This window comes from Neophocaena asiaeorientalis, unplaced genomic scaffold (genome assembly GCF_003031525.2).
Source record: "Neophocaena asiaeorientalis asiaeorientalis breed wild unplaced genomic scaffold, Neophocaena_asiaeorientalis_V1.1 scaffold429, whole genome shotgun sequence".
NCBI lineage: Eukaryota > Metazoa > Chordata > Mammalia > Artiodactyla > Phocoenidae > Neophocaena > Neophocaena asiaeorientalis.
The window spans coordinates 3,590,613-3,603,760 of NW_020173550.1; the positions used below are offsets into that span (position 1 = coordinate 3,590,613).

At 42.6% G+C, this 13,148-nt stretch overlaps 1 protein-coding gene across 4 annotated transcripts in view; it reads right to left on the bottom strand.

Annotated features, from left to right (window-relative positions):
* The window catches only part of ENTPD4 (ectonucleoside triphosphate diphosphohydrolase 4), a 39,876-nt gene that overhangs the window by 22,157 nt on the left and 4,571 nt on the right, over positions 1-13,148 (bottom strand). For 2 of the 4 annotated variants that reach the window (XM_024747712.1, XM_024747710.1), the window contains exons 2-7: positions 11,816-11,911; positions 8,837-9,121; positions 7,473-7,670; positions 6,755-6,960; positions 1,233-1,383; positions 379-482 (exon numbers count right to left, since the gene is read on the bottom strand). In XM_024747712.1, coding sequence (XP_024603480.1) covers positions 379-482; positions 1,233-1,383; positions 6,755-6,960; positions 7,473-7,670; positions 8,837-8,844 — 667 coding nt within the window. In that variant the 5' untranslated portion in view covers positions 8,845-9,121; positions 11,816-11,911. Of the gene's footprint in view, positions 1-378; positions 483-1,232; positions 1,384-6,754; positions 6,961-7,472; positions 7,671-8,836; positions 9,122-11,815; positions 11,912-13,148 lie in introns of those variants that run through there. The other 2 variants (XM_024747711.1, XM_024747713.1) reach the window with 2 other exon arrangements.

Sequence of the window (13,148 nt, forward strand, 5' to 3'; positions counted from 1 at the left end):
TATCAAAGTCAAGAATAATTTCCCCTTCCTAACAAGTAAATCAGTAGACGGTTCCAACAGTTCAGTGATTATCATAATTCCAGAAAGCTGTCTAACTTAGGCAAGGAACATAAAGCTTTTCTATCAAAACAAGTCCAAAATACACTTCCTAAACGTGATGAAGACAAACCAGGTTATTTTTTAATGGCTTAATGTTTGGATTATAAAGACCAGTCATGTAAGAAACTGATTTTTCCATTTAAAAATTATAATATTTGAAGGCATGGTTTCCCAAATTTTAAGATGTTAAGAGTAATTTAATAAAGTGTACATGAGGAAGACTGGGAGGACTTAAAGGAACAGCTTCCCAAATTTCAAGTTGAAGACTAACATACCGACCTTCTTGTTTCCCTGAAATTACTTCTGCATGAGAGTCAGAAAACAGAAAGTCGAAGTGCACGGGGATGTCAGTCAGAAGGTCTTCTAGAATGGCTTTCTGTTGACTGTAAGACAATCCAAAAATTTACATATCAATATATTATATCCTGAATTTTTCAGTTTTAGAAAGAAAAAAAAAAACCCCTATGGCTCTGGTATATCTTATGTGAAAAAAAATTTTTTTTAAACCAAAGCAGTTCATTGAAAAGACTGTTTATTTTAAGAAGGAATTTTCATGTAAAATAGACAGCGAGTGGGAAGCAGCCACATAGCACAGGGAGATCAGCTCGGTGCTTTGTGACCACCTAGAGGGGTGGGATAGGGAGGGTGGGAGGGAGGCTCAAGAGGGAGGAGATATGGGGATATATGTATACATATAGCTGATTCATTTTCTTATACAGCAGAAACTAACACAACATTGTAAAGCAATTATACTCCAATAAAGATGTTAAAAAAAGAGAGAAGGAATTTTCAGAAGTTGTGTAAATTATGTGATTCCGAGATGTAAAACTACAACTGCAAACAATCCTTAAACAAATAAAATAGAAAATCAGTTTTTTTATGACAACTTTACAGTTTACTATTTATAGTCATAAATAAGTACATTAAAAGATATTTGGTTGAGTTCTGACTAAGGGAATATGTCTGGTACTACTCCAGACTTGAAAAAAGAACTTTTAATGTCTTCCTTTTGATGATGATGATGGAAGAGGAAGACAAGGAGGAGGGAGATGAGGGGGATGAAGAGGGAGAAAACCCACCACAGCCAATACCACCACCAGGCTGGCTGGCCCTGCCCTCGTGAGAAGGATCACCTTTCGGGGAGGATTCTCATTCCAGCTGTGCAGAGAATGTAGAGAGGGGTCTCTTTGTGTTTTGCCCGTGGTACATGCTCTGCAGCGAAGTTCAAGAGCGGAGAAATGTAATCACTGACTTTCTCTGGAGAGGTAGCAAACTCTGAAATGCCTACAGAAAAAGGACACTCATGTTAACAAGTAGATACTTTAGCTTATAAGGTATGCTTCTTCATAAACTGTCACTGTTTGCAGATGACATGATACTACACACAGAAAATCCTAAAGACACCACCGAAAAACTACTAGAGCTCATCAATGAATTTGATAAAGTTGCCGGATACAAAATAAACATACAGAAATCTGTTGCATTTCTATACACTAACAACGAACTATCAGTTAGAGAAATTAAGGAAACAATCTCATTTACCATCACATCAAAAAGAACAAAATACCTAGGAATAAACCAACTTAAGGAGGTAAAAGACCTGTATTCTGAAAACTATAAGACACTGATGAAAGAAACTGACGACAACACAAACAGGTGGAAAGATATACTGTGTTCTTGGACTGGAAGAATTAATACTACCTAAGGCCATACTACCTAAGGCAATCTACAGATTCAATGCAATCCCTAACATTTTTCACAGAACTAGAACAAGTAATTTAAAAATTTGTATGGAAACACAAAGAATCCGAACAGCCAAAACAAACCTAAGAAAGAAAAGAACTGGTGGTATTACACGCCGACTTCAGACTGTATTACAAAACTACAGTAATCAAAACAGCATGGTACCAGCACAAAAACAGACATATAGCTCAATGGAACAGAATAGAGAGCTCAGAAATAAACCCACACACTTACAGTCACCTAATCTACAACAAAGGAGGCAAGAATATAGAATGTAGAAAAGACAGTCTCGTCAGTGAATGGTTCTGGGAAAACTGGACAGCTATATGTAAAAGAATGAAATTAGAACATTTTCTTGCACGATATACAAAAATAAACTCAAAATTGATTAAAGACCTAAATGTCAGATCAGAAACCATAAAACTCCTAGAGAAAACATAGGCAGAACACTCTTTGACATAAAAAGTAGCAATAGGGCTTCCCTGGTGGCGCAGTGGTTGAGAGTCCGAGACATAAAAAGTAGCAATATTTTTTTTGGATCTGTCTCCTAAGGCAGAGGAAAGGAAAGCAAAAATAAACAAATGCAACCTAATTAAACGTAAAAGCTCTTGCACAGAAAAGGAAACCATCGACAAAACAAAAAAGACAACCTACTGAATGGGAGAAAATATTTGCAAGTGATATGACCAAGAGAGTTAATATCCAACATATATAAACAGCTCATACAACTCAATATCAAAAAAAGCAAACAACCCGATTAACAAATGGTCAGAAGACCTGAAGAGACATTTTTCCGAAGAAGACATACAGATAGATGGCCAACAGGCATATGAAAAGATAATCAACATCCCTAATCATCAGGGAAATGGAAATCAAAACCACAATGAGATATCATCTCACACCTGTCAAAATGGATATCATCAAAAAGACCATAAACAAAAAATATTGGCAAGGATTTAGAGATAAGAGAACCCTTGTACACTGCTGGTGGGAATGTAAATTGGTGTCACCACTGCAGAAAACAGTATAGAGGTTCCTCAAAAAACTAGAAACAGAACTACCATATGATCCAGCAATTCCACTCCTGGGTATATATCTGAAGGAAACAAAAACACTATTAGAAAAGATACATGCACCCCAATTTTCACAGCAGCATTATTTACAATTGCCAAGATATGGAAGCAACGTAAGTGTCCATCAACAGATAAAGATGTGGTATGTGTATGCAATGGAATATTACTCAGCCAGAAAAAAGAATAAAATTTTGCCATTTGCAACAACATGGGTGCACCTGTAGGGTATCATGCTTAGTGAAATAAGTCAGACAGAGAAAGACAAATACTGTTTATTATCACTTATATGTGGAATCTAAAAAAATACAACAAGCTAGTGAATATAAAAAAAAGGAAACAGACTCACAGATATAGAGAACAAACTAGTGGTTACCAGTGGGGAGAGGGGAGGGGGAAGGGCAAGATAAGGGTAGGGGATTAAGAGGTACAGAAGAAAAAAAAGTTATGCTTCTTTAACGAGGCTAATTTGAGAGCAATTCACACTGCACACCATACACTCCTAGTTTTTCCCTATCCCTCTGGCAACTCCTTCCACAGTGTCTCGGCTGTTAAGTGACGGTGGTGCTACCTGTTCAGTCCTATGCTCTCTTCTAAGTCATCACAGACCTAATTGAGCAACTATTGTGTGTCAGACACTTGGGATCAGCTGCACATGAGCTCGCCCCTGCCCCTGAGAAACATGCCCCCACTGCCCTCGGCAGGTTCACTCACTCCCATGGCGGCCATCACCATCTATGCCTCAGATCTCCAGATCTTAATCGCAGCCATCCAGCTCTCTTCCCCAACCTCCAGATCAGTATGTAGTAACTGTCCACTGGACACAGCCATGCGCTTGTCCTCACAGCAACATATGTAAACCCAAACTCAACTTCCACTGTAAACCTGGCTCTTACTGCTCGTGACCTAACTTAGCAGCCCCAGCCAGTATCCTGGATAAAATCCCTCTCCCTCACCCCAACGTGTGTTCTGGGTTTCACTGATCGCCTGTCCTTGGCTCTGCTCACACTATTTCACTTCTCATCTCTGCTGGACACCACCAGCCTCTGCCAGCCTGCTGCAGCACATCCTACTCTCAAGTCCTGGCGATCCCCAACCACTCTCAGTGGTCTGAGATCTTCCTGGTCTGAGATCCTCTGGTGGCTCCTCAATGCCCTCCAGATAAAGCTCAGCTCTAGAACAGCATAACGTGCCCTGAGCACTCACCTATCCCATCTCTTGACACATTCTTTCCATTTGGCTTCAACTAGACTGCATAACATTTCTGTAATGCATCATACCCTGGCCTTAGGGCCCCTGCAGCTCCACCAGGAAGGGGCTTCTCTTTGACTGCCTCCCTCCCCCCACCCCTTTCACCTGGCTGACTCCCGCTCACCCAATGAGCTATGCCCTCTCTGGAAGTCCTCCCTAACAGGACCCTGAAGGCGAGCTCTCATTACATTCCATGCTTACCCCTACCTCTCGGTGGAGCACTCATTCCACCTCATCGAAACTACCTATTTACTTGCCTGTCTCATTTCAACTGGAAGTTTCTTGAGGGCGCAAACTGTGTTTGTTCAAATTTATTCTCAGCACCTGACACAGTCTCTTGGCAGATAGCAGGTGCTCAACAAATATTTGTTGAATGAGTACATAAGTGAATGACTATTTCCAGCTGTCATTTAGCCTACAACATTAAAGCTGAGGGGGATTTTAGAAGTCCAAAATCTATTTCACAGATTAGGAAACTGTGGACTCAGAAAGATTAAGCGATCTGTCAAAGCAATCAGCATCAAGCAATCTAAAAGCCAGATTTTTTGGACTCCACATACATTGCCATTTCAGTGGACACCAAGCCCAAAGCTATCTAGAATCTATTAAGTAAGGAAATTTCTAGAGTTTTGCTATAATGCTATACACAAGAGCCCATGCTTCAGGACAGAGAAGTACTATAAAAAGGTACCTGAATTTCCACTTCAAACATTTCCTGTAGCATCAAAGAGAATCATATTCAGACTGATTTTAATGAGATTCTGGTGTGTACCCTGGGATGCTATGGTAGCTGCCCCTTGTTCTCAGGGGACAACTCCAAGGCATGACAGTTTTCATCTTATTCCATGAGAGCAGGTAATCACTGATGGAACCTGGGATGTGAAGCCAGACGAAATGCAAAGTGCTTTACAGAGTTTAATTTTTTAATTTTCTGGTGAATTTATTTGGTCAATATTACTTTAACCCTGGAAGTGTTTCTAGATTTAGAGACACATAAAAATGTAAGAAATGGGAAAATAGAAAACTGAAAGTCATTCACTAAGACCTACAGAGAAAACGATCTTCTATGAATAACTTTAAAAAAAATGTTCACGGGGGCTTCCCTGGTGGCGCAGTGGTTAAGAATCCGCCTGCCAATGCAGGGGACACAGGTTCAAGCCCTGGTCCTGGAAGATCCCACATGCCACGGAGCAACTAAGCCTGTGCGTCACAAATAGTAAGCCTGCGCGCCACAACTACTGAAGTCTGCGCACCCCAGGGCCCATGCTCCGCAACGAGAAGCCACCGCAACGAGAAGCCTGCGCACCACAACGAGGAGAAGCCCCCACTCGCCGCAACTAGAGAAAGCCCGCACGCATCAACAAAGACCCAACTCAGCCAAAAATAAAGAAATTAATTTAAAAAAGTGTTCATGGAAATGTACTCTGGTATCAAAATAATGCTTATACAAGATGCTCAGAGTAAGTTCCCTCTCTTTAACCTGAAAAATGAGGTAGAGATTTTGAATTTTCTGAGCAATATGCTGGTGCCAAGCTGCCCAAACCTCAAAGAACAGTCAACCTGTCGAGTGTTGCCCGAAGAAAGAAGTGGGACTGACTTATTCACTGAAGAATGAGTAGGATGCAAAAGGTCTACAGTCCTGGTAGACTGTTTTATGAGGACAGGTTTTCTTATCAGTTAAAACTAATCTTTTTTTCTTACATTTTTGAAATGGGAGATAGTAAGCCATGACAGCTATTTTTTGTCAACATTCTCTAATATATTCAAAGATAAATTCTTCAGAATTTTTTATTTAATATTTTACTATTCAACACATTAACTAAATGAAACAAAAGTGCTGAAACTCTATTAAGATCTATGGTCCAATCACATCAGTGATTATCAACCATTAAGACGTAAGGTGCCTATTTCAAGGTACTCCTGAGATCTTCCATTCCTAACGCTCTTGACAGAAGGGTGCTGCCCGTGGAAATGATACAGATACAGAAAAAGGCTGAGAACCACTGATTTAAATTGTCTAACGAGGAAGGCAAATCCCAATTTTTACATAACACACTGACTTAGAAATTACGGTATCTTTAAAACTAGACATAGTGATATCAGCTCTTCTAAGTTCTACTGTCACTCTTCTTAAATAACCTAGATGATTAGAAATGCACTGGGGTAGCAATTTTTAAAAATAACAAATACATACCAATGTATTCAAGTACAGATATCCATGAGTTATCTGAAATTACCTTGTCATTAAGGATAGAGACCAACGGCTACCAACTAGAAAACAATCCCTCCATAATTAACGTCAACTAGCCAACATTTGAGCAGACACCATAAGTAAAGGCACTATGGTAAATGCTGCAGGAGACAAAAAAAGACAGACAAGGGTTTAGGCTGTTTTATGAAGGTATCAGTCACCTTATGCAAGATGAACAGAAAAGGGGAAACAGAGTGAAACAAGGAGATCAACTGGGTCCTGGTGTGAGCTCTGAATGAGGGTGATGACTGCAAGGAGAGAAAGGGAAAGACGTGAAAGCTAGCACAGAGAATGAAAAGGCAGAGCCTGGTTACCAGTCAGGTATTTATCATTCACATACCGGGTTTTATTTTCATAACCACAGGCTTTCGGTTTTTATCCCGCATTTGCCTGATATCCAACAGATCATGAGGATTGCCGTTATGCCTTGGCCAGCAATAAACAAATATCCGAGACCCGCTGCTACCACAGTCCACCACGATACCATAGTTCACATTGGGGTTATTGGTGTCTGTAGCTTCAATGTCAGTAACTCGCGCCAAGTACCTTGTTTAGAGAAACAAACACATGCTTTTAATGAGACAGAGACTATCAATGATGCAAGAAACAAACACCAAATCAGTGATCTCTAAGCTGTGTGGTAGCACCACCGTAACACCTTTACAACTGCCGAATGATTAAAAAGTCAAAAGAAAACAAAAAAAGTGATAGTGATAAAAGTCATCTAGAGCAGATACACACTCATCATTCCTTTAACTAAGTTCAAATAAGCTCCGAAAAGCAAAACTCTATTTCCAAACTATCAACATTAACTGAGAAATCAGCTTAAAAGATATCACAGGAGAAGCTTATGCTTAAATCCTCTTATGATGTGGACTTGGTGGTAAATGACTAAACCATTTCAAACAGTTTAATTTTTCATGCTATGCTGTATTCGGTACAAAATCTGTTTCCTCCAGCCACCTGCTCCGTAAATTCCATCCAAGGCCCCAAAGTCTGGAAGTCATCACGTGAAGGTATGGCATCCCATCTAGAAAACACATGTCTTCTCCTCCTACCTTTGAAACTTCTTATCTCTGGAGAGCCGCCCATACTTATTTCGGATTATGACAACGGAAAAGTATAAAAGTGAGACAGCAGCAGCCAGAACGCTAATGACGAGAATCTGGCGTAAGTTGGTGTTCAGAATTCGGGGACACCCCACTGGAGAGATGCTGAAATGCCAGGAAGCCGGAAGAAGACAGGAGATGCCGATCCTGAAATTTCAAAAGGCAGGTTTAGCGAAAGCAGTCTGCTCCAGAGAGGCCTCCCCTCACTTCCACTGATCAAGTTAAGACATTCAGCTTGAGCTGCCCCTACTTCCCTGCTGGTAGGTTATCGGTATACCCGCATCTTCCACGTTGCTATTTTGCTACGTTAACTCGTTATTATAAAATTACATGAATGAGAATTCAGCCCTGATGACACTTCTGTGTTCCCCCTTTCTGGAGAGTATTAAGTAGTTTTTATTTGTGCCCGGCTTTGTTCCAAAAATAGAATTACAGACAGCTTATAAGGATAAGTTCAATAAGATAAATAAGTAAATCTATAATGAAACCAGGTTTAAGGAGGCTGAATTTAGAGCCCAGAAACACATGTAATAAGGAAAGCCTGCAAAGGTGGCTGAGTACGATAGCAACCAAAAACCCTGTCTGTTACAGCAGAAACATAAACAGCCCAGGAGGAATAAGATTTTCTAACACTGAATCCCGAGGCCAATCTCTCCCGTGCTGATTGTGTGAGAAAAAGGGAAAAAACAGTATCTTTAACGACATCCCCGCGGCAGTCAATAAATACGTTTTGTATATCCTGTGTTTTTAGAAATATTCCTGAGACATTTTTGCCAAGAAACTTTCTTCTCAGTTTGTCAGGAATGAGAGACTATTACTAGGCTTAAAAAACAAAACAAGACAAACCTTGCTGTCTCTGGGATAAATTCTACTGTTTACTGTTAATTTCTACACTCTTCCCTTTAAAGAGTGCTTCGTGGACTAAAACATCTCACAGAAGGGGGAGGGATCCCGCTAACCCAATGGAATTTTCTATCTGTAGTTTCTGGTCTCCACGTGGGTTCTTGGGCCACGCCATGGAGTTTATCACCCCTCCCACACCTCCGAGGCTTACAGGCGGTCATCCTGTGCTTAATACAACTCCTCCCAGATTCCAACACGTGTGCCCTTTACAGTAAACTACATGAACCCCACTTTCCTTCTGTGACAGGCGCCCCCCTGGGGCCCTGGAAGAGCAAAGGTGTTAAACAGAAGTGTAGCACGACTCTGAACACTTCTCACTTGGGATTTAGATTCTCCCCCCTCTCGAGACCTGCTTCGGTGGCACCAAATCTTGGGTTTTACAGCGCCGGGGACTGGGCACCATCACTCACCTCCCCATGCTGGCAGGTCAGAGGTCAGAGGTCAGGCGAGGCCCTGGGAGTCAGTCCTCACACACCGTTACAGAAGGCCTCCTGGTGCCAGAGCCCTCCTGTTCCAGGAAGCGACAAAAGTCACAAAGACGGTGCAAGCCAAGGAGACGCTATGCTCTTTGTCAAGTGCCTGCTTAAGCCCAAGCGCACGTAATCTGGTCTGTGATCCTTGCGGTGGAGCTCTTGGCTCGGTTTATTTTGAGCAACACACTTCGAAGTTAATTTCATGCTATCAGAGACGTAGGCCTAAATCAAAAGAGATAATCACAGTCTGGCATCTTTACCTAAATGCGAATCAGTGACGCCAAAATACAGGTCACCGAACAGGTCTTCACCACCTCATGGTGCTGAATGTTAAGGAAGATTAGGGGTGGGAGTAGGAGGCAGGCGGAATGAGTAACCGAATGGGGGTCTGAACCCTCCATTCAGCTGATAAATACCTACTAGGTCACTCTTTTCTGTACAAAGTACCACGCAAGGCACCATGCTCCGAGTGAGCTCTGTCACCTTCACCGTGGCCGCCACTCCTTCAGCTCCCAGACCTCAGATCACAGGAGAACAGGAGGCCGGGGCCTCCTTCCAACCTGCCGGATCCGAAGGACGCGTGATCCTGGGTCTCCTTCTTGGTCTTGTGGCACCGATGTACCTCTTCCAGGCCTCTCGGGACAGCTGTCTCCCCTAGTCTGCCTCTTAGCTCTTGAATGGTTCCTTCTCAGGACCCTCGACGTCTCGGCGTTTCTGCACATCCTGTCTGCTCTGTTCCCCAGGTTCTCTGTCTTGGCTCCAATCTCTCTAACTCTAATCTCCGTTCCTGGTCAGCTTCACTTACTGCTTCAATGATCCGACAGCTCAGAACTTTCTTTCTCCACCCCAGGCTTCTCCTCTGAGCTACAGATACGTATCTTCAAGCACCTACCAACACCCCCATCTGAACATCGCACAGGCCCATGAGAAACACTTCTAAAGCTGAACCCTTCCACTGTACCCTCATCCTCCCCTCCCACGCTCCTCCTCTCAGTCCCAACCCCACCGACTGCTCAAGCAGAAACTAGGGAGTCGTGCCTGACCCCTCCCTCCTCCTCATCCTCCCGAGCCGACTTCTGAAGGAGTCCTTCCATTTCTCTAACCTCCATTCCTCTAAAGCCTGTCCCTTTTCTTAGCAATCTCTTACTCCTACCTGGCCTATCAGGACAGCAGCCTAACTTGTCAGTCTCCCACCTGCAGTCTCAACCTAGCGGCTCTCCAGTTCCTCACCCCATAGCTTCAGGCAGATTCTTCAACAGAAACTGACATCCACCCCATCCCTGCTCAGGTCCAGGATCCTGTTAATCTTGTGTTGGAAATCCTCCAACGGCTCCCCTTGCAAGTAAATAAAGGCCAGAGGCTGTACCCTGACTCCCCGTTCTACGGGATCCGGACATCTGTTACTGCTCTGACCTCACCGTCCCTCTCCCTTTCTCACTTCACTCCAGCCACACTGGTGTCCACACTGTCTTCACACACGCCAGGCACTGTCTGGTCTCAGAGCCTCTGAATGTGCTGCTCCCTCTGCTTGGAAATAATCCATATGGCTTATTTTTTCACTCCCTTCAGATCTTTACTCAGTGTCACCTTCTCAGGGAGGCATGCCCTGGCCACCCAATCTATAACTGCAAGCTCTCCCCTCCAGCCAGCACCCTTCCCTGGGTTATTTCTCCTCCTTAGCATTTACGTATTTATTAACTTTTTTTTTTTTTTTGCCACACCACATCATGCAGGTTCCCAGTTCCCCAACCAGGGATCGAACCCATGCCCCCTGCAGTGGAAGCTTGGAGTCTTAACCGCTGGACCACCAGAGAAGTCCCTTTATGAACTTCTTATATAGTGCTTATTATGTGCCAGGCCCTGCTGAAATGCTTTGCAAATACTAATCTATTCCTCCTATCGACCACCAAGGTAGGTACTATTTGCATAATATTTTACAGATGAAGCCGGGAGGCTGAGTAATGTACCTGAGGTCACACAACTAATAAAAGGTGAATATAAGTAAAAGAGCTGGGATTCAAGCATGTGAATCCATACTCCTATCCTGTCCTCTAACACACACGTGTGTGTGTGTGTGTGTGTGTGTTTGCATTTCTCTTGCTCATGTGTCTCCTCCTCCAGAATGCCAGCCCCACAAGGGGCCAGATTTAGGTCTGCTTGGCTGCATTCCCGGCGTGGCAGCCCCTAGGAAAGGGCCTGGCAAGAAGTCAAGTTTCAGAGTTCTGGGACCGAAAAGGGTCACAAACTTATACACTAGGGTAATCTTTCCAAAACGAACAGTAATCATGACACCTCCCCACCTCCCAATTTCTCTCTCTCCCTCAGGAAAAAGTCCTAACTCCTTAGGATGGTAAAGGAGGTCCTTCTCGATCTAGTCTTGTGCTATTCCATATAGTAGCCATTGCCACATGTGGCTAAAGTAATTTAAATTAAAAATTCAGTTTCTCCAGACTCACAGATATAGAGAACAAACTAAGTGGCTACCAGTGGGGAGAGGAAAGGAGGGAGGGGCAAGTGAGGGGTAGGGGATTAAAGATGTTCATCACAGTATTATGTATAATAGAAAAACACTGTTCTAAACTAGTGTGCCTTATAGGGGGGTGGGTTAAATTAAACATGGCCCATGTATGCAATGGACTACGATGTGACTGTTAGAGGTGCTGACACAGATCTACATTTACTGACATGGAAAGATACTCATGACAGGTTAAGTGAAAAAACTAACATCAGGCACAGAGAGGAGAAAATGGAAGGAGAAAAACCAAAATGTTAACAGCGGTTAGTTATTTCTGAGTAGCGAGATAATGGATCATCTCTATTCTCTTCCCTAGGCTTGCCTAGGTTGCTTGAAGGGCATATATTAAGGGCATATTTTATCATCAGAAGAAAACAAAAGAACTGTCTTTAACAAGCTACCTTTGACTGATATCTCCAGTTTCCGGCATCCAATCCTCTTCTGGATATATCAGGAAAGCCCGTCTTCAAAACTCTTCATGGTACAGGAATTCCAGTCTGAACATTTAAAAAAATCGATAATTATGTGATAGCTGAACTACGAACAAAAGAAAAGCATGTTTAATTAACAGCTTAAAGTCAAGGTCCTTGGGGGAAGAAAGGCCCTTCATGATTCAACGATTTGTATTATGAAGTGACATGAAGGGCAGAGAGGAGTAATACGACTGACTCCAATCTCAAGGCTTCCGCAGATTGGTGATGGAGAAAATACCAATACCCAAGAAATAATCAAGAGAGTAACAGAAGGCAATGTTAAATTATCTGGACTCCTGCTGTACCAGTTCAAAGAGCACGGTGAAGGCTACACGTTAACAGAAAGATTCCTGCAGGTGGGAAGCAGGCTTTGGATGGGGGAGGAGAAAAGAGAGTACCTTTCAAAGAAGAGGCCCTGTTAGGATGCACCATGGCAAACTTAGTCAATGTTATTTAATCTGTTGTTTGTCTTAGGCCTTTTTTTTTTTTTGAGATACGAGATGACTTTGACAATGAGGATGAATAGATATTTTTGGAAGTTACAAAATTTGTGTTTAAAGACAGACAGAAAATAGGACAGCTTGTAAACTGCTAAAGTAATTACTTTCATTTAGGACAAAAGTATGGCTGAACATCACCCAGCAGACAACAATACGGTAATTTGATCTTAAAATGTAAACTCCAGCTGTATTTGCAGCTAAGAGTCTTGGCACCAGGGTTTAGGGTGGCAAACTCTTAGCAGTATTACATAAAACTGCCATGTTTTTAAAAGGCCTAAGTTATGTGAGGCCCATCACCAGAGAGATGCATTAACTCGAATTCTTTCAGCTCATGGGACCCCCCCTCAGCTGAACGTTCTTTAGCGGAGTGAGGTCCACTGGGTCCTGAGTTAAAGTCTTTTCAGTCAGTTTCTCATTGACAGTCCTAAGGAAAACGGTGAAAACAATACAAGTCAACTGCAAAGTGAAATGGCTCCCACGGTGAAAAATGCAGGATGCAGTGATACAGACATTAGCAAATGCTGAAATAACAGGCAAACAAAATCACAGACAAATGAGACTCTGGAAGAGCTAAACCTGAGTAAGAACAGGTAAGATGCCACGAAGGGTGCTTCAAAAAAGAACAATATGAATATCAAAAGATGACAAGAGAAGCTGGAAAAATCAAAAGAAGCCCACAAACAGGCAGAATTCTGTAAGAAATGACCGTCTTGGTGGGAGTGAGAGGCCAAAGTGAAGCGAAGGATGCTGTGTGGCACTCA